At 39.5% G+C, this 21,016-nt stretch overlaps 2 protein-coding genes across 2 annotated transcripts; both read right to left on the bottom strand.

The window, feature by feature from the left end:
- Positions 1–851: 851 nt before the first annotated feature.
- Positions 852–8,822, bottom strand: znf608 (zinc finger protein 608). Its single transcript, XM_055168819.2, has 7 exons — positions 7,885–8,822; positions 6,709–6,844; positions 6,145–6,232; positions 3,705–5,985; positions 2,965–3,358; positions 2,709–2,848; positions 852–2,332 (listed from the first exon to the last, which is right to left on the bottom strand). Exons 1-7 carry the CDS (start codon positions 8,461–8,463, stop codon positions 2,162–2,164), a joined length of 3,789 nt encoding a protein of 1,262 aa, XP_055024794.2. The 5' UTR covers positions 8,464–8,822; the 3' UTR covers positions 852–2,161.
- Positions 8,823–9,931: 1,109 nt separating this feature from the next.
- On the bottom strand, positions 9,932–20,441 carry LOC129414722 (solute carrier family 12 member 2). The gene is made up of 26 exons (XM_055168820.2): positions 19,899–20,441; positions 18,824–18,946; positions 18,445–18,520; positions 18,258–18,353; positions 18,025–18,164; positions 17,824–17,934; positions 17,629–17,737; positions 17,423–17,550; positions 17,235–17,319; positions 17,007–17,158; positions 15,562–15,669; positions 15,325–15,448; positions 15,141–15,242; positions 14,896–15,051; positions 14,716–14,815; positions 14,491–14,602; positions 14,259–14,399; positions 13,505–13,611; positions 13,346–13,419; positions 13,128–13,268; positions 12,868–12,990; positions 12,668–12,779; positions 11,821–11,907; positions 11,609–11,744; positions 11,287–11,354; positions 9,932–11,204 (listed from the first exon to the last, which is right to left on the bottom strand). The coding sequence occupies exons 1-26, from the start codon at positions 20,292–20,294 to the stop codon at positions 11,069–11,071; spliced, it is 3,243 nt and encodes a 1,080-aa protein (XP_055024795.2). The 5' UTR covers positions 20,295–20,441; the 3' UTR covers positions 9,932–11,068.
- Positions 20,442–21,016: the final 575 nt, after the last annotated feature.

Below are 21,016 nucleotides of genomic sequence, written 5' to 3'. Positions count from 1 at the left end.
AAAACAGAACTTCTAGAGAGATTGAAATCATTTGTAAAGGTAAGTCCTTCAAAGGTATTATTGATCAAATATATGTCTATGTGTAACCGATATATTCTTTACGATATTTGTGTACTGTGTGTGTGCGTGCGTGTGTGTGTATATTAGTGTGTACACTGTAAAAAATCATTTTGCACTTACATTTGAATCAAATTAAACTTGATTTAATAAGTTACAGCAACTCATCACTTGTTAAGATAACTTAGTTGAAAACCCCTATTGCAAAAAAATACATTTCTTTGGCCAGAAATATATATAGCTATTTTACATTCTGTAGAAAGTAAAGCTTATTTAAAACTATTTTTTAATTTAACAAATACATTTCTAATTTTACAACCTATAGGGCAAAAATATATTTTTTTCGACCAAAATATAAAAGTTTGTATAAAATTATTATAAGTATATATTTTGCTATTAAAATATATTTGATTTTAATCTTTTCAAACATGTTATGTTTACATAGTTTGTAACATACAAAGTTTTTCTTTCAATGTGACATAAATGCTTTAAAATTTATTTATTTTTAAAACATTTTTCAAACAATGGCCATGTATATGAATGTAGTATTTGGTTTTCATTCACTGGTGTAATAAAATTATTTGATTTTGAATCGCTTGCAAAATTGTCACTATCGTCTCATTAGAGGTAATACAATTGAGAAAAACACATTTTATTTTAGTTCATTCACAGTACTGTATAAATACCATGATATATGTCAATCCTTAATTTCTAGGCCAATGCATGGCATAGGTTTATTTTTTATAATATTGACATTTAAGCTAAATATGTCCCATAGAATACAATGAGCATGTAAAAACAACCTTCACCTTTTATTTGGATTGCCAAACATGTTAAGGCAGAGACAGTATAAAAAGCAGTTTGCAGTTTGATGACATCAAGAAACCTAATGACAGCCAGCTTTCCTTCCAGAAAAAAACTTGTAAACCAATTTAGTCATGAATCACTATTGAAGTAACGAAAGGATTACACCTGGTGGTTAACTGAGGTGGGCAGACAACCATACATTGCACCGAGTCAATACAAAGGTACATAAGCTATAAGTATAGTCGTTGTTCGTTAAACTATGTACATCTATATACATCACAACAATACTGTATGGCACTGAGAGATGACCTGTTGATTAACACCCACTTGATACGATACGATAGATTAATGGCTGTTAATAACAGTATATTCATGTTAATAAGGTAATGCAGAACAAACCACTTTACAATCTCTTGTATCTATTGCAAACCGTCCTTGACCACATTGAGGTGATGAGATAGCAAATACATTCAATATTATGGTTACACAACAATATAAGTGCATACAAACAGCTAGATGTCATTGCCATTTATAGGCAAAATTCAAGGACCCGAAGTTTTACATCCAGGCACCTGGATGAGGTCTGTGTCACATCAGCACATACTGAAATATAACTGTAGTCTTTCTCTAATAGTACATTCATCGGTTAGAAATGATAGCATTAGTTGCTGCCTCCTATGGAGGCGATGAGGAACACCATGGAATTGATGTCTGCGAGTCCTTGTGTAAGATGGGAATATCTCACAGCTTCCCATCCAGAGATTCAAAGAACCACAGGAGGATTTTTAGGATGTCGGATTCATTTAAAACGACAATGTTGAAGACTTAAACCCTATGTAATGTGGTATTTTGCCTCCACCACCGGAGCACATCTGTGTTGTCGTCACTTTTTTGCTAGCTGAGCTACAGAGCTTAATCCTTAAAGACGTCACGGTCAACTCTCTTAAAGTCAAAATGAAATGACATCCTAAACCCATTTTACCTCTGCAGTGTTTCCAAACGCAACAGAAAATGAAACGAGAAAGAAGTGTAAATCCATTTGAATGTTGAAAAGGTGTCTCTTCTTTATAGGACAGGTGAGTAAAAGTACAGTAAGGGGGTTCAGTGACATCAGCAGAAGATGAAAAGTCATTTTAGAGGTGGAGCAAGTTGTTACGTTTTGATCGGATTGATTGTTTTTTCTCTTTGGAATAACAAACACAGATGAGATGATAGAGTCAATCATCCAACGAGCATGTATTCAGTAAGTAAATGGGGTCAGTTTTGATTTCATATTGACTTTAATATAGTAAGCAGTTCAGTTGTTTTTGACCTTTTCCCCTTGAAATGGGTCATACTGGCCAGACACCAAAGTGTAGCTCATACCCAGATGAGCGAGATGATGTGTCTGGATGTGACGACCGAATGGAACCGATTCTCTTTCTCGTTCTGTGTCCCGTTCCTGGTCAGGTGATCCTCTTTCTCCAGGCTGAGGAGGGAAACACATGTTTCATTGATTTACCATCACATACTTTGAAAGACAGCGTGTGTCTGCGGCCTTTACAGCAGTGCCTTGAGTCACAGTGCTTACACTCAGAAGATGAATTTTAGCATGTTTTATGTGCTAAACTGACAGATTTACCTACAAGGAGTAAATTATATTTAACTGCCTGTTGTGCAGTATGTAGAGTACATTCCCCAACCCATATACTGTATGTTTGTTAGGTACCATTGCATGTGCCATACTGAACTTTGAACCCCTGAGTTTTGCGTTCATAACGCACTCCTATGCCAGTTGAGCTACAGGAACTTAATAATAAACAGTTCATCTCCTCAGCGTCTTTTACATTAAGTGAGATACGTACAACAGGAGATTTGCCGTGATAAGGCAGAAGAGGATGTGATAGAAGTTCTAACGCTGGAGAATCTGTCACGGGTTTGTTGCTTTGAACTCCATCTGAATCCTCTCTTCCTGCTGTTTTTCCATACAGAGGGTAATGGAAACCTAGAATGCAAAACACAACAATTTACTCTTAACAAGCGTTTGTGGTACAATCAGGCCCCACTTCAAGAGTGAAGAACAGTTTGCATGACTGCTAGTGTCATATTTACAAACTTTACCTGGGTAATTGTGCACCAAAGCTGGAGACATCACACTATATGCATTGCTGCCCGTCTCACAGAGGTGTAGATAGGGGTAGGAGCGCTGATACTGGATAAAGGATTGTTGGGGCGGTGATGCGGCTCCTCGTCCGCTCTGTAGGTCTTCGGACATTTCAATCAGCGTTTCTCCAGCATCTCCTCTGGTACCGTCCTCGATGACTTCAGCAGCTGTCTCGCCTTTGACGCTCTGAAGTTCAGCTTCCAGTCTGGACTCTGGCTCCAGAGGAAGGTGCCAGTCTTTCCCCTTGTCTGGACTGAGACTCGTGTCCTCTGAGATCTTGTTGACCTCCTGATTTTGCTGCTTCACATATTTGGACTGATAAGAGTGGCTCCAGGACTGAGATTCTGACGCCTAAACCCAGAGGAACATCTACTGTCAAACAGTTTATGGTCTTACAACCAAAGAAATTACACAGCTCTTTAGGGAAGCCCTTTGTTACGCAACAGTAGCCCTGTGAAATTAATGCTAAATGCGTTCTTTGTCATGGAAAATCTCTGGCAAGGATGGCAACGTCTTACAAATCAAATTAATCTCAATCATCAAAAGATCCTGGCATGTCGATAGTTTGATGATTAAGGATCATAATTCCAAAAACAATATGCTTTGGACTGCTAGGGTTAGGTTACGATTAACCAAAGGGTTATCCAACACAACCAAAGACATTTTCCTCAGTAAATAAGTAACATCAATAACTTACATTTAGAAATGTTACATTTGTGTCCACATTTGATTTTGAGTTTGAACTCTCCATACTGAGGTCTTCAGATTCCTTGTTAACCCCTTGTTCTTTTGTCACAGAGAGATGGGCCGCCTTTCCCTGTTGCTGCGAAAACGACAGCTGCTTGTCCAGCTCCACATAGATGAAGCCAGGTTTGGCACAGTTGATTTTAACAGCAGAGTTTGTCCCCTTATGAATGGACTGAGGAGAGCTCATAAATTGCTTTTGGTCATCCTTCATTCGTTCTTTCTGCTCAGATCCACGCCTCGCTTGACTTCTGCTTTGTTTGTTGTACTGTAGTTCATCACAGCTCGACTCGCTGTGTTGTCTGTGGGTGCCGGGCATCATCAGAACCTTCTGGTCCATAGAAACTCCACGGCTATACTGGCCATAGTACAAGGACTGAGCGAGCGCTGTGTGTGTTTCAGTCACAGAATACTGAAGCTGTGAATGAGAACTTGAGTGGGTGGAAGATTCTGAACTTTTCGTATCTTCACCTAAATCTCTCAAATCATCCTTCGTCCGGCCGTAAGGTGAAGCCGCCTTAAGGAACGAAGTGGAATTCGCTTGCCCAGAGTGGACGTAACCCGGCATGCAGTGCGCTTCGTAACCGTGGCCGTGAGACGCCGATTGGACCTCTTTAACCGCTATTCCTGTGACACCCGTCATTTTGGGATTGATGTTGCTGTTTGGGTTTGAGTCTTGTGTGGAGTTTCTTCTAGATCTTGAGTTGGGTCCACCATCTTCAGCCGCATCTGATATGTCAGAGTACGCCGGGCTGTTTGTTTTTGCCGTGGCTCCATCTCCGTTTGTAAGAGGGCCACAGTCTATTCTTGCTGAGCTCCCAATGGATGGACTTGGTGCATTATCTGAGAATGTGTAAACTTTGTCTGCCTCTGCTCGGATACTCGCCATTCGACTTTCTTGCGCATCACTTGGACAGTTTACAATATCCTGTTTGCTCAAATGCTCTTTCAAGAGGCTTACAGGGAAGTCTTTGCCTATACTTTTTGCTTCATCTGTTTTTGTGTACATTAGGTCACTCTTGGGACTCCTTGGATCTTTACAATTCCTGTCTTTTAATCTGTGCTTTTCCTTTCGCTTACCATCTTTGCTCGGAACTGCGGTCACATTATTGGCCACATTAACTTGTGCGATAGCGTCTGGCTTTGGCTTTATGGGTTTCAGTGAGATGTTCTTGGCCTTCGTGAGGGCAACAGTTGGAGAGACTTGATGGGAAGCAACCTCTGTGACTTTAGCGGGGAACCCAGCAGGCGGAATAGCAGTCAGCTTTGGTGGAGCGACAGCGGCGGTGATGAGCCTGTTGGTTCTTGATTTAGCAGAGCATCTTTCAGTAAAGCCGCTTTCTTTTTTCGATTTGTTACAGATGTCTCTTTTATCAATAACACCCTCTGCTTCAAGCTTAGGCATCTCAACAGATGTGTTACGATCCGTAATGAGGCAGTTCTCCAGCACAACAGACATGTTGGAAATGAGTGGGAGGTTGCTCAGATCATCTATAGATCCTTCCTGACTTGCCACGTTCCTACGTAGTTTCGCATTGGCTACGGGACCGTTATCGTTGTTCAGCAATGTTTTCCTGCTCTTAGGAGAAGTAACTGAGTTGAGTTTATACATGGTTTTGGGCTTTTTGGAGATAATGTTCTCAGAAGAATCGTACGGTACAGTACTGAGCGGATCATCGAAATCAGAGAGTCTGTCCTCACTTTCCACCTCAAAGTCTTGCTTGCTGTCACTGTTCAAGTGAGCATGTGACTGGTGGTAACGGAGTCCATTGATATGTTTATACTTCTTGTTGCAGTTTGGATGCGGACAGTCTATAAGCATTGGGGATGCACACACTTGATCGAGAAACACTGGGTCAGATTTACCCTGAGGAGTGGAAGGAGCACTCCTAGACTTGGCCCGTATTCTTTTCCCATTTCCGTTTCTAATGTCCTCTGACACCAAGCTCAGGTCAAGATCAGCTGGCGCTTTGCCTTTTCTTTTTGCGCAAATAAGCGGATTGGATTTGATATCGTCCACAGCGTAGTATCCAGGTGTCCTGCAGACACTAAGGTTCAGGCTCCCTCGTCTTCCTTTGTTGCCGATTCCCACGCCACGTCTCTTGTGCGTAAGTCCTCGTATTTTGGAAAGACTCGGGTCACCAGCTTGTTGTTCCGGTATGGTCAGCCTCATGCGTTTACCACGTCCACGTGCACAAGGCATGTCAGAGTCGCTCATTGGTGACTCACAAAACCTAGTTAGGAGGAAAAGGACTTGAATGAATGTCTCTAAATACTGTTTTGTAATTGTAATTCTGAACTCGTCAGCATATGCTATATTTAAAATTGGACCTAAAGAAATTGTATATAGACTACATGTCAAACATTCTCAATAAGAAAGGCAAATGTGTTACCGTGGTGGAGCCCAGTCATGCTTGGTGCAATCCAGCAGAGTGCCTACATACGTCCTTTTCCTCCATGTGACATTCACAACTAGAACTCCTGGAATGAGAAAGAATTCAGAATAACTTAACAAAATTCACAGACACCTTCAACATCATCATGCCAGTAAAACAAAAATGACTGAATACGTTAATGCTTAACATGCATAAAAATGTCTATTTCTACAATAAACTTTAAAGCATTGTGTTTTTCAGCAGATTCATTCTGTGTTTGATCTCAGTGATGGAAGCGAAGATGCTGGTCTGCAATTTTAATTTACTTAATCAATATGCAACCAGTGTCTCCTCTTCCTTCAAATGACTCCGTCTCACAGCTGCTTTCAAAAAAACAGTCAAAATTCACCCTTCGCGTGTCCCATGAAACACATTTGAATATGTCTATTTATAATATGGTGCGTTATGATAAAGAGGACGACGATATGTAAGATAAACAAGAGATCACTTTATTCTGTCCTCTATCATTCTTTTATGTGTAACTTACATGTATGATACAGTAGATGATTGACATGCTCTTACCTTCTTCTGTTTCATGCCACACAAAACCCTCTAGATTGACACTCGTTCCTGGTCGACATGGCTCCATGTAGTTGGATTCGATGGCTTTCTCGGCTTCATGTGTGTTAGTTCCAACTGACCGTGTCTTTATGCTCAACTGCAAAAAGAGAGAAAGACAACAAACAATCTGAATTATTCGCTTTCAGATCAGCTCACAAGTGCATTCAATATACAGTCTATATATATATTCTGTCAGTATGTCTGTCTCCTGACTGCTCTTACTGTTGAACTACTGCATATGGACCCAATTGTTAGCGAGTTACTTATCGTCTATTTTGTAAGTGTATGCAAAAATATGAATTCCTCATTAATGCATGGCCAACAGTTAAGCTAAAACATGTCCAGCTGAGGTCAGCTGAATGCTTTGATTGGACTGTCATACCTCTCTCACATCATCTAACTATAGTGTCTGTTTAAACATGAAGCTAAAATGAAGGAGACATCTGTGTAAGCTTACAGGGACAATAGAAGAGAATGGCCATGACTGAGGGGGTGGAGCTTCTCTCTATCTTTAAAACTGTAAATAACACACGAACAAGATTTTCGCTTTAATCACACAGCGTGTCTTTGTTAAAAACAAACAGAGGAAATCATGCTGCTTAGGTTTCCAATAGCAACAGACATGAAGAATAGGTTACAGTGAATGCGTTAACAAAGGAAATGGCTGACAAACAAAAGAAATCACCTATCATTAACTTGATACTGGAAAGCAACCAAAATGTCTTCACTGCATGATTGATGTTTTGTGATCGTTTTGTTTGTTTTCAGAAATCAATCTGCCTGCAAATAGATTCGTTTGCACGTTTAAGCAGGTTTGGTTTGCACAACACTGCAGAAGAAAATGAATGTGCATATATAATCTTCACAAACATTGCGTCCACCCTAATCTTAACATACAGCATAATTGGTTGGCGTCCACCAAAGACCTTCATGGGCATCATGTTTGTATCCACATTGTAAGCTTGCTTGAAGCTGGACTGCATGACCGAATTCATGTATTGATCAGAGATCAGGGCTCGACAGACCGGAATCAGACGTGACATTACGAGTACTTTTATTATTTCCCGTGACCTGATGACACCAGTCGGTGATATGAGATGCAAAGTGATGGCGTGTATAGGACACATTTGATCTTACCGTCTTCACACAGTGTTCTTCAGTGCTCGTGTCGTCAGTCTGTTCAACAATAGCCGCGTCCATTCCGCCCCTGCCGATGAGATTCTCCGTCCCTCCGAAAGCGCATCCATTCTCAGACACCGGGCCAAATTCATCCCCGGCCTTGTCTTTACGCGTCCTCGTGCAATCTTTCTCTCGTTTCACTCCTTTGCTTTGATTCTTTCCCTTCTTGCCGTCTTTGCCTTTGGCGTACGGCGGCGCGTTGGCGTCGTTCGCGTCGGTGTTGCTGTCCGCCTGCGGTGGTGCTGAATTCATATCTGAAGTCTCTCCGGCGCGTCCTTGAGCCTCGCGCCGTTTACCGACGCATACTTTAGGAATTCCGCTCACAATCTCCAGCGATGGGAATTGATCGGTGCAGTTGGAGGAACTGCGTCTTTTCAGCTTGAATTTTTTTGGCTCTTTGCACAGAAATCCGTGTTCGGCGGCGGGCTGCACGCTCGCTCCCGTCAGGCCATCAAACACAGCGGCTGCGCTCGCGCAATTGTACTTCAGCTCTTCGCGACCTTCCGCCGCGTTTTTAACGCTCAAAACGCGATTCATCTCCAATCTCTGTCTGTCTCTCTCACAAATCGGCGTCCAGGTCAATGATCAGATATCCAGCACGGATCTTTCAGTCATCAGCGCTGTCCTCGGGATCCGTCGAAAGGAAGCACTGACTGACATTCTGTACACGCGATTTCTGACAGAAAACAGTGATGAATCCTAAATCAAGTGGATGGGAGGGAATTAATCACACACACGCGCGCGCGCACATACACGAGACGAATTACTGTGCGCTATAGTGTGCACTCAAAAACTGGTTAATGGTTTAGAAATATCCTTTTAATTAAGTCTATAAAATACTTGTTGGATCAACATGTGTAAACATACCTGAATCTTGAGTAATATAACGATTAGCTTCATGCTGCATTAATGCCTCTTTTAGGGCTGCACGATTTTGAAGAAAAAGGCAATATGCGAAAACTTGCTAAATGATGCGATAAACAACATGCAATATGATAATGCCTCAAGTTTATGAAATCAATTTAAACTCAAATATTTTTAAATACTGAAAATCATGTAACATACACTGTATGATTATGTGCCTTAGTAGATTTAACAAAATAAAATAAGTAAACTCTATTAAAAAAAATCTTGTTTTTTTAACTCAATTCAATTGTATTTATATAGCACTTTTCACAATTATGTAATTGTTCCAAAGCAAAGTACAGCAGCTAAGATTAAACCGTACTAGTGTGTGTAGTAATAATGTAATGCATAGAAGAGAGTTCAAAGTTAAGCCAATGTCAGCTGACTCCCCAGCGGTTGAAAAAACCCCTAGGAGAAAAAAACTCCTGACTTTTAGTCAGGAGGAAAAAATAAGAAACAAAACTCTTGAGAGACAGCCCGACATAGCTGATTCTAGAGGACATACTAAATTAGATAAAATTTTATGGGAATTAAAACATTTAGATTTTTGGTGATACTAGCAGGCTATATGTTAAGACCAGGTGTTACAAGTAATAGATTGTTAAGTTAGTATTGGATAACCTCAAGGTAAAGTATTCCTGTTAAACTAAATAGGAATAAAATAGTAAAAAAAAGAGGATTTAGATGATAAACTCAATGGAGCTCCAAGCTTAGATCATGCAGTTTCCTTCATTTTTAACCAAAATTTGACTAATTTGAGTAATTCTAAACACGTTATTGAGTAAATTCAACTTGATTTTATCATGTATTATCCACTTAAATTTGTAAAAAAGAAATTAACTTAATAATTTTGAAATATAACTATGGACTTGTAGTTCCCAGCATGCTTTGCATGGGACTGCATTTGGAGAGTACAATTTGAAATCAAACGCAATTTTATGTGTTTTAAACTAAAAAAAGACTTGTTAGTGTTTAATGTTCATTTATCTTTGAGATTTAGAAGAGTTTCTGTTTCTTCTTTGAGTTTTGTGGTTTCCATTATTCAGAAGAGTGCTGAGTGAAATTTACTTAAAAATGTTACATGCAAAAACTTGCAAAATAACAATTAAATAAATTCAATTTATAGATTTTTTTTCAGTGTACATGTTTTACATTCTTGATCATCTTCCACACGTCAAAGCAAACACAAGCGCCGATTCATGTTCCAGACTGTTTGCTAAAACATTAACTATATGTATTTTGGAATGATTAAAATTATTCGATTATTGCTAATTATTTTGATATGCATATTGCCATATGTACAATAGTGCTACTTAGATAATTCAGGTATATTGTACGACCCTCTTTAAACATTTTACAGTTACTCTTTTATTATATTCTCCTTATATTGGCAAAACATCGTCTTCAGTCTGTCAATAATAATTTTGTGACTCAGTCTAGAATACAGTGTTTTTATTGAAATTGCATGCATCTTGTAATTCTTTCCTTGGACTAGCTATTTGATTATTTGTTTGTACTACTTTTTTGCTTAACACTTATATTGCTGGATACAATAACAAAGCAGGAAAAAATTATATTGTTAAAACAAAAACTGTTTATTTAATACATTAAATCTTTAAATGTTTCTTTATCTGGGACAGTGATTTGGTGACAGTTGGGTGTCAGAAAAATTGTTCACCTTTCAGCTGAATTTAGTTGAAAGGGTTACTTTAGTACCTATTAGAAACTTATATTAATAGATTTAATGAAATATTATCCATTATCCGTTTACAAACACCTGCTATGAATGTCTCAACTTTTCACCTCAGCTCCTGCATGTGCAAAGTCACGACCGTCTCCAACAATAAGAACTAAATAAAGTGTTAGTGAGCTTGTAGTAAACTCAGTCTGTCATCACACGAGCTGTAAAAGTCCACGAGAAACAGCAAAATCTGACGACAGACAGACAGACTGGAAATCTCATCTCATATACAGATACTGTTCAGAGCTCCTATACGGTAAAAGAGAAAATAATATCTGCTTTCTGATGGGAAAAATTACATTAACTCTCAACAACAAGTCAAATGACAGGCTTCTTCACAGGTCTTGACCCTTTAATGTACAGTATTTCAATCCATTCAAATATCTCAAACTAGATCCCATCATTACTGTGACATGGCTTACACTCCTTGAATATATAATCAATGTGAGTATCCGGCCAATTTACGAATGTCAGGATTGTAGCATCATGTTGTCTTCATGAGTAGAAGGTAAGAACGCTCTGATGGTTTCCTCGGACCAGGAGAATTGGAGGCAGATCTTTAGATAAAGTGTCCAGCCAGGACATGTAGAGAGCGCTGGACACCGTCCCCTTTCTGGCCAGCGGCATTGTTCTGTGAAGAGATGAGAGAAATCTGACTGAATCTGATCTTTTATTGAAAGAAAGTGCATGTTTTATGTGTTATCCATCCTTACATGACAATGAGGTTTGCTGCACTTGAGTGTTCCTTCAACAGCTCGTTCAGTCGAATTTGACGATTTGACTGATTATAAAGAAAGAAAAGAGTGAGAACTTATATTCAGCATATTAACAGATTCATCACATATACGTGTCGGGAAAACCTTACATGAACTCAAAGGGGACCTGATGGATGAATACTGTAGGAACATGTTTCTACATGATCTTTATAAATGTGGTATTGATCTCAAACTTTCTATTTACCCATGCAGGTGTAATTTTAACAGTTCAAACATTTCTCTTATATTTATCAGTTTATCCACATGAGTCTAAAGAAACCTTAGCCCTGTAGAGCTCCAGTTCATTATCAGTGATCCTCCATGGCTCTTGTGTCTTCAGTCTCTCAGCATCTTCCTGCTCCATGTCGTCTTCTCTCAGTTTGTACGGCTCGATCATCTCCTGAAACATCTCCTTACTAAACAGAAAGAATTCAAACACGTGTGTGTTTCTCTAATGGACACCGGAGCAGAAGATCTTCAGATCAAACTTACTTGTGTTTCTTTGGCTTAATGTTGATGTCTCCAAGTACGGTGATGTCTGAAAAGTCAATCCTGAACTTACTGAGTAATGCAGCTATTCTGTGAAGGAACAGAAGTTGAAGAGTTTAGTTTTGCTATAGGTGTTGTGTTGTTTAAACAACTTTATTGTTGTGCTCATACAAACACCGGTGTTTAACCTAAACACAGAAGCTTGAATATATGATTAGTTTAATTCGTCATATTATTCACATACATTACTTCCACAGTTGTGTTATTTCAAAGTTTGAATGACTTCATTGTTATTCTAACAGATTTGAGGTTTTGTCAAGAGACCACCACAGCAGTTATGATTTTAATCATCATTTCTAGATGTATTGTGATCTTTTTTGTCCAGTGTCTGTTCAATTTCAACTAAAGCAAATGTAAAAGACTGAGAGCATGACAAGACCCATGAAAGATTTGACAAAATCAGGGTCTTTCCCAAAATTGAATTGATATTTTCCTAAAATACATATAAAACATTAGTATTGTGCTGGTTTTCTCTGCAGTGTTGAAGATCAGAAAACACACAGCATCTTTTTTTATTTTGACCATGTTTTCCCCATTTCCATTTTTAGTAAATAAATGCAAATATAAACATTATCTTTATTAAGAATTTAGCAGAAATGTTTTCGATAGTTGACAGAATGAAACAAAAATGATAATTTTCTTAAACACATAAATAGTAAATCGAGAATAACTGAAAGGGTCTCTTAATTTTTTCTCTTATATATCTTATATATATATAAAATATACTCGAGCATTTATGAAGACACCTAAAAAAGGTCATTTATGATAATGTGATGTTTATATTTCTCACGCTCTGCGATCACGATCCATCCTGTTTATCTTCCCTCCGATAAACACACGGATCTTGCAATCTCTCCATTTCTTCTTGTTGGTTAACAGATACGGTATGAGAAGAGTCAGGCCTACAACAATGTGTGAGGTGTTTATCAATGTTATAAACCCTTTAGACATATCACAAAGCATTTATTCAAAACATATTCTCTTGAGTACCTCCATCATCAAACAGCCACCAAACATCAATGGTTCCTTTGCTTTGTTTCTTCTTAAACTGTTGACTGGCGGTCAGAAGTCTCTCATCCGCAGGGCTGAGCTTTGTTGAAGGACTCTTTGTGTCTGATGTCATAACACAAGCGCCATTAATGCCAGATCATCACAAACCATTTCTTATGAACATTTTGTATTTCTCATGACTCCAGGTTGTGGGTTAATCCTTGACGACATATTCATGAAACTATCTGAATGATGTTAACCTCTGAAAATGAGAGGACTGCTCTGACAGCTGGTGGTTTTAGATGATTCTTTAGAAGAATCGCTGTCAAAGTCTTTGATGTTGATGGACACCAGGAGATCCTTCATTCCAGGAGTTTTCTCTTGCATGGACAGAACTTCATCTGAGGAGCACAAGACAACCATTAAAGCAGATCTCTGTTTGAGAGTCACGGTTAAATCTTTAAGAAAACACCCTGACCTTGAATGTGGGAGATATCAAGACCTTCCTTTAGTCGGAGGAGAACCACACCATACTGTAGATCAAAGGCATCACTGAAACGCACACAGAGCAGAGGATACATCTGAATTTATACTTTACAGACACATTTCAGCACTTCACAAACACAATCACACTTACTGGATCGTATTGATGTATGTTTCAACATCTTTCATCTCACCATCTCTCCAGTTATTCTTAAAACCAAATACAAGTGTGTTTGGTTTCAGGCGACCCAAACCAGCCGTCTGCAAATTCACAATGAAATGAAAACATGATGTCATTAGAAAGCACCAGAGATCTCTCTCTCTCTCTCTCTCTCTCTGTGTTAATACTTAGAAAAAGAAAACAATTTATTAAGTAACTGGTTCGCTTAGCGTTCACACTAGCTTTTATCAGCAAACCTGAAGATAACGAACCTTATTATGTAAGGAAAAGGTCACCACCCCATTGGTCGGCTTTGATAACAAATTTTATGCAACAGAAGTCTGATCATTCACCACAATAATGCTGCATGCATTGTTCAGACTTTAAATGTGCTCAATTTATGCATCTTTATATGAAGGTAGTAACAGATCAGACCTCATGAAGATATTTAACTATCACATTCTGTTTTTGGTTCATTACACTGTCTCTGGTTTATGTGCATTCACATATCTGTCAAACCGCACCAGAGTTTATTTGGAAATGGACCGAGACCTTTTCAGCTCGGTTTGCTTGTTTAGTGCGGGTGGCAGCATCCACATTATCTCAAAAGAGCCGCACCAACCGAGCAATCGCACCAGAGTTCGTTTTAATGGAACCAAACATGTCAAGTATATGACACGTCCTAACCCTCCTTACATTTCAATAAACATGACCTTAAACCCCCATCAGAATCCATAAAACACATGACCTGTAGAAGATACTGGGCTCCTTGTCTAAGATCTTCAGCAAACACAGGTGTGTAGAAGGCTTTGATTTGTGTCTTCAGGAGCCAGCGCTGATATCGCACCTGCTCGTTCATCATTTCCTTATGGTTGGGTCTACGGTAGCCCTTAAGAAAAGCACAAACACACAAGTGCGTTTTCAGTCGTGTGGTGACCTGGGTTTATAATTCATCAAAAATGCTTGTATGTGCTGCATACTGTGCGCACGTGACCACAGATCATCAGGCCCAGATTTTTGGTGAACGCATGGACGAGATACAGAAGCGCTGGTCTTGAGTCTGGGTAACCGCTCATGATCAAACACTGAGGTCTGAAGAGAAAACATGAAAATGTGTTTCAGTATATTTCACATCACAGCATGTGTGTAAAAGAGTCGGACACTCGGATACTGTAAACGCTTTTAATAACATTGAGGTGGATCACCTGAAGTTCTTGATATGATCTTCAACTCCAGTGAGATGGAGACAGTGTGATAACGCTTGATTGTACATCAGCGCCTGTGTAGATGAACCCCAGTTCACATCTGCAGTACAAACACACACACTGATATGATTCACGGCATCAAACATCTAAACTCAAAACTGATAGTGTCGTAGGTTATACCAGGTTTCTTATAGCTGACGTATATGTAGAGCGCCAGGACGATGACGTTTGTGAACAGAGCTGCCCACCAGTTAATCACAAACATCACCACACAACACAGCACCGCTCCTGATAATGAAACCCACTTGTTGTAGTATTTAAAACTCGGACGCCAGCCTGTTTCAATTCAAAAAGCATTAAAGTCACAGTGTTATTCATACTGAGGTCACTCATGTTATCAAGATTCATGATGATGTGAACCCTACCTGGAGAGTTTGCCAGCGATGCATGAAACACAGAGAAATTGATTAAAGCATAAGAAGCCAAGAAGAAGTTGGAGATGATGGGAGCGATGACGTTTAACTCGGCTGAAACGAACACGTTTGGTTTTCAACAGGTCACCACACGAGACTGCAAATCTAAACACGACACATTCAGAACGTGACTTACCGATTAGAACGAAGGCCAGGCCTATAAAGAACGTGAGGACGTACGCTCGCAACGGTTCGTTGTTTTTCCCGTATCCCTTTGCAAAGACGTGCAATCCAGGATAGATGTTATCACGACACAAAGCCTAAAAAACACACAGAGTAAACAGCTGAGCTTATAAAAAACACACTTTGATACGATTTAAATCATATAATGCATAATCATACAACAAACAAATGTAAAAAGCAAAGATCTCACCTGAAATACTTTAGGAGCGCTGACCAGTGAAGCCAGAGCGGATGAGAGAGTAGCAGAGAAAATCCCAGCAGTGATGAGAGGTCCAAATCCAGACACCAGACTCATAACCTTACAAAACATCACTTCATTGTGTACACATCACTCACAATACAGCTCTACACACTAATACATGACATGATATTTACTGTTTGTCTTGTTAAAGGGGGTGTTCAATGGTTTTTCATGGATTCCCTGCTGAAAAAAACAGCATCAAACTAGCATGGACCAGCATGGGAATTATGCTGGTCTATGCTGGTTTAGATGGTGGTCACAGCATACCAGCACCAAAAACAACATATGCTGGTATGGTTATAGAGTTGTTTCCTCATGCTAAACGTAGACAAAGTGTCAAAAAAGCAGTTGGACGTATTACAGAGTATTTCTGTGCCGAATGCACTTCGTACAAGTTTCGGAAAGTTTTTTCGATCAAGGGTCCAGCTGATGTTTCAGGGGTTTTCTATACGTATCACTTGTTTATATGGGCACTTCCCCCGGAAAACCCCGCCCACCCGTCAATCAGCGGGAGACGCTAGCACTTTGCAAACACTCACATGACGCGACAGCTTTGTTTAAATTCAAAACTCAACAATGGCATGAAAGATGAAGTGTGTTTTTGGATGTAAGGAGAAGAAAGTCAGCCTTATGGAAACAATGGATAACGTTTATTATCCAGGGTAGCAGCTGAGTTTTGCGTGTGTGTTTGATGTGCTGGATTTTCCCAACCGGGTCATGAGTTGCATGCGGTAAGTAAGACTTCTGTCTTATGTTGGAAATAGGCGCGTGCATATTATATAAATGACAAGAACATGCTAACATGCTACAAGCTAATCTTTCTTTTATAAATCTGATTAAACTAAAGACTCTTTGGAGATATAAAGGATGTCATACTACTCTATAGGTACTCCAGATTAACATCAGAAATGCAAAAACAGTGTGTGTTATGTGAGCTTTAAAGTCCTTCTCTCAATCAATGGCAGAGAAAAGTGTCGTCTGATGTTTTAGAGAAACTATTTAAAAAACAGACCGAATACAGTCAATGATGTAAAAGTGGGCATTGATGTTTTTCTCTTTTTCGCACTATAATATAAAAAAATCTTTTTGCCAGCTTGGTTTCAATAAAAGCTGTTTTTGGGCTTATGAGTAAGTTTTGTAACTTTAAGGATGTTTATATTAAAACAACCTCTTATATATCAAAAGTGAAACTTGCTTTCTCAGTTTATGACTTGAATTCTTTCTAGGTTGTATTTTTCATGTTGCTCTATTACTGCAGTATCAAGATTTTAAATAAATCCACCTCACACCACACAAAACAACACGTCAGTCATCTTCTGAATGAGTTGTTGGTCAGAACGCAGTATAAACTTGACTTGACTTGATTGATATCATCATGTTCAGGTGTCACCTACCTGAAAGTCATTTTGAAGTCCATACTTGCATCCACCCTCCTTACAGATGGAGAAATCATAACCCAGCGTGCAGGCGGCATCTGTGCAGTTCTCCAGTGGACCTATGATGGTGTCATTATCATCTCCTGTAGCATCTCGGACAATACAAGAGCCTGAAAACACAGAAACATCATCTCTGATCTCTCTGATTATTATACAAAGAAAGACAAACAGGGAAAGTTTGATCACCGTTGGAGATGGCAACCGCGATGTAAACGATTCCAGTGATGAGGATGGCCAGAAGAGTTCCTTTAGGAATTGCAGACTGTGGGTCCTACACGCATCAAAATAAAACATACTAACATATAATGACAGAGACGGACAGACGATAACTAAAAAAAGAAAGTGTGTGACCCCTGAGAGCGAATGAATCTCACCGCCAGGTCTCCGGAGATATTGGCACCTGCTAAGATTCCTGTAGCAGCTGGAAAGAAGATGGCAAAGACGGAGAAGAAAGTTTCTTCATCTCTGAAATCTGGACCCATGTTCTCTATCATTATAGCAGCTGTGAAGAGAAAACAAACATGAGAAATCCTTCATGAGAGACGACATGAATGAAAGAGAAAAAAATAAGATGATTTACCATTATAGCCGAAAAAGCCTTTGGGTTCCTTTGACTCCAATGAAATGAAAGATCCAATAAAGTAGTTGACAATAGCTGCCAGAAGGATGACCAGTAACACAATCTGAGCCTGTGACACATCAGAAATACATCACACACCATCACAGAATGAAGAATATTACAGTATATGTATATGATTGAGTTGATATACTGAGCCTTCGCTTCCCACTCCATACCAGCCACAGAGATTCCCAGCAATAAAACAACAGTCAGTGTTCCTACGATCCTGATATCATTAATCTCATCTGTCATAAGAGCATCTATACTCTGACATTCAGACAGAAGAGACAGTATCATAACACAATATCTGTGTGAATCAACTCCATCATCTGTCCACAGCGTTTACATTCTACTCACATCCAGAAGTTCAACCACTGTTTCGGCAAAACCCACCACATACATGGCGACAGCGACGGCGTTCGCAAAGGCGAATATCAGACCGATAGATCCTCCGAATTCTGGACCCAAACTTCTGGAGATCAAATAATAAGCACCACCTAAAAAAAACAAGTCAGATACAATAAAGTGCAGTTATAAAAGTGAATGAAATAATCATTTTGAGTGAAAGCCGTTTTTATGAATGTGTTCACCTCCACGAACAAAACCATTAGTGGCTATTGCTGAAGTGGACAAGCCAGTGATGGATGTCACAACGATAGCCATGAGAACGATCGCACATGACAGAGCTGTATAGAAACAACATGAGAACAATCATTTAACGTGTGTGGAAATAAACAGAAGCGTACGAGTGATGATCTTGACTGGATTATACAGTACCGATCCCGGCCTGACCCACGATCCATGACATCCTGATGAAGAGCATCACACCCCAAATGTTCAACATACATCTGATCTGAGAACACAACCGTTAGACAGAGTCATCATTAAACTTCTCATCATCTGACTGTAAAATCATTCAGGGCCGGTTTCCCAGACAGAGTTTAAGTCTAGTCCCAGACTAACTTGACTGAAAACAACTTGCTCTGACATGTCTTAAAATAGATCAGTGCGACTGTTGTGTCTCAAGATGCACACCAGTAGTGTTTATATAAAATTATGCTTTTAAAAATGACTTAAATATCCTCATTTAACCAAAGCCTATAGTCCTGGTTTAAGATAATCCCTGTCAGGGAAACCTCAGTGTTCAGAAACTCACCAGAACTCCTTTAATCCACCCAAACTTCACTGTACCTCCTTTATTATCGGACGCGTCTTTCTGTGTGATGGCTTCAGTGGCCGTGAGCTCTTCACCGCTGGGAAACCCATCATCAAACGCCTCCTGAGAACCATCAACAGAAAACATCTGAATTTCTTTAACTATCTTTTTCCATTTACATCATCATTTATTGATCTTACATGTATTCATTTATTACGGTTTCACAGACGAGGCTCAATGTTAGTCCTAGATTAAAACACATATTGGACTCGTCTCAAATGAAAATAATTTGCAATGACAGATTTTAAAATGTGATTTGTCTCAAGATAAACACCAGTAACATCTTTATCCAATGCATATTTCTAAAAGATCTTAATTTAAATATGGCCTACTAAGTCCTGGTTTTAGCTAAGCCTCTGATAGGCTACACAAGAGAAAATGATGAAAGAAGAATATGAGTGAAGAATGAATGTGTGATGTAAACTTCACTGTGTGTTACTGAATCACACACACACACAGTACTATTGTGATGTGAAGCACAACGGGTCACACAGAGGCGGTGTATCACTGAGAGAGACTATTGTCCTACAACAAGTGTGTGTGTACGGGTGTGTCTGCTGAGGTCACAGTCATAGGAGCTGAAGATGGATGATGTAGATGTATTATATGTGGGCAGAAGGAACTCAAATAGGAAAATAGTTGTGCATATGATACAGTGAATATCTTAACAAATAGAAAAAACACAATAAGACTCTTTTAGAAAAGTTGTTACGCAGTTTTGAGTCAAAGTGCATTAACACAAAATCTCATTCACAGATTCATTCTGTACATCAGGGTTAGGGTTTATTGTTATTCTTATATACATTTCTGGTGATGTTTTTATATAAATTGCTTTGGATAAAGCATCTGAATAAATGACATGTATATTTCTGAAAATTCCAAGGTCAGTTTAAGTGTTTAATATGTTGTCATTTTACACAATACAGTTATATATAGGCTATAAATTAAAAACATGCAGATGTTGTGGAGTGAAGTTTGTGTTCAGCTAGAAGGAAGCAACAGACGAGACACAAACCTTATCCAGCTCATCGTGTAGTTCAGACAGTGAAGGTCGGATGAGTTTCAGCGGAGCTTCAGTCTGTCGGTAGAAGTCGATGTTTGGCACCGCGTCAATGGTGTTGTGGCCGAAGGTGCGCAGGTAATATGTGTTGCTGTGCGTATCTGAGAAATGACTGAGACCTCCGGTGGACGAGTGGAGACTGGCTTCACTTTTCGTGTCTCCGTCCACACCCGGGTCAGTTGCTCCATCGGTCGGGCTGAGGAAGTTCACTACCCGGAATCTCCCTTTCGACTCCTCACCGGCGGAGGAGCGCGCTCCCTCTGTCACCGTTTCCACCTGAAACCGGCTCTGAGATGATCCACTTAACCTGAGCGCGGACTTCTGTCCTGATGGAGGAGACTGATCGGACATGATAATGATGATGGAGAATGAGAGGACGCGCAGGTAAATGTTCCTATGGCGCGCTCAGCGCATCCATCCGTTACTATAGCGACACTAGAGATGACCAGCAGAGATCGACAGCAGTTCCGAATGAGTCTGAACTGAGAGGTTGGACGTAAGGACACTCGTGACTGTTCAGCTGGCACACTTTGAAAAGAGCGTTTCAACTTTACCGGATGCACCACATTCAGTCCTCGTTTCAAGGTCGAACATAGATTTGCGTTCTTTATTGAAATACAGAATAATTTGACACCAAACATTAGCAATCTTTAGCTCTACAGATGTAAGAAAATAACTTTTTACATTGAAACCGGTTGATGTTGGTGCGGTGTTCGCGTGCGTCAATGCGTAATTGCGCGCAGAATAAAGCGCTTGTTTGTTTCGCTTTATTTTTGATGATTTATTGCTCCGTCTCTAGTATTAATTGGTATTTGGCTTTTTAAACTTACATCGTGTGTAAAAGCTCTAAACAAAACATAAAACTCGCCACAAAGTCTCAGGACGCGCACTCATTCCAGATGAAGGAGAAAACAATAGTTGTTTGTGGAGACATTCGGTTGCATTAGCATATAACACAAGAAGCTCTTTCACAACGTGACTCTTTACAATGCCAAACAGAAAGAGATCATCACACTCACACAACAGCACAGACGATTAAGAAAATGTTTCCTTTATTTTTTTATACATGACAA

This window comes from Misgurnus anguillicaudatus, chromosome 5 (assembly GCF_027580225.2).
Source record: "Misgurnus anguillicaudatus chromosome 5, ASM2758022v2, whole genome shotgun sequence".
Lineage (NCBI taxonomy): Eukaryota > Metazoa > Chordata > Actinopteri > Cypriniformes > Cobitidae > Misgurnus > Misgurnus anguillicaudatus.
Note: the sequence above shows the minus strand (reverse complement) of the source record. Positions and strands in the feature narration are given on the sequence as shown.

Coding starts and splice junctions, on each gene's coding strand:
- LOC129414722 (XM_055168820.2), bottom strand. CDS start 20,294: ATGTCCGATCAGTCTCCTCCATCAGGACAGAAGTCCGCGCTCAGGTTA. Junction 18,354..18,444: donor CGTGGGTCAGGCCGGGATCG/GTACTGTATAAT, acceptor GTTTCTATACAG/CTCTGTCATGTGCGATCGTT. Junction 11,908..12,667: donor ATGGATCGTGATCGCAGAGC/GTGAGAAATATA, acceptor GTTCCTTCACAG/AATAGCTGCATTACTCAGTA.
- znf608 (XM_055168819.2), bottom strand. CDS start 8,463: ATGAATCGCGTTTTGAGCGTTAAAAACGCGGCGGAAGGTCGCGAAGAG. Junction 5,986..6,144: donor CATGACTGGGCTCCACCACG/GTAACACATTTG, acceptor CCTCCTAACTAG/GTTTTGTGAGTCACCAATGA. Junction 3,359..3,704: donor CAAATGTAACATTTCTAAAT/GTAAGTTATTGA, acceptor CTCTGGGTTTAG/GCGTCAGAATCTCAGTCCTG.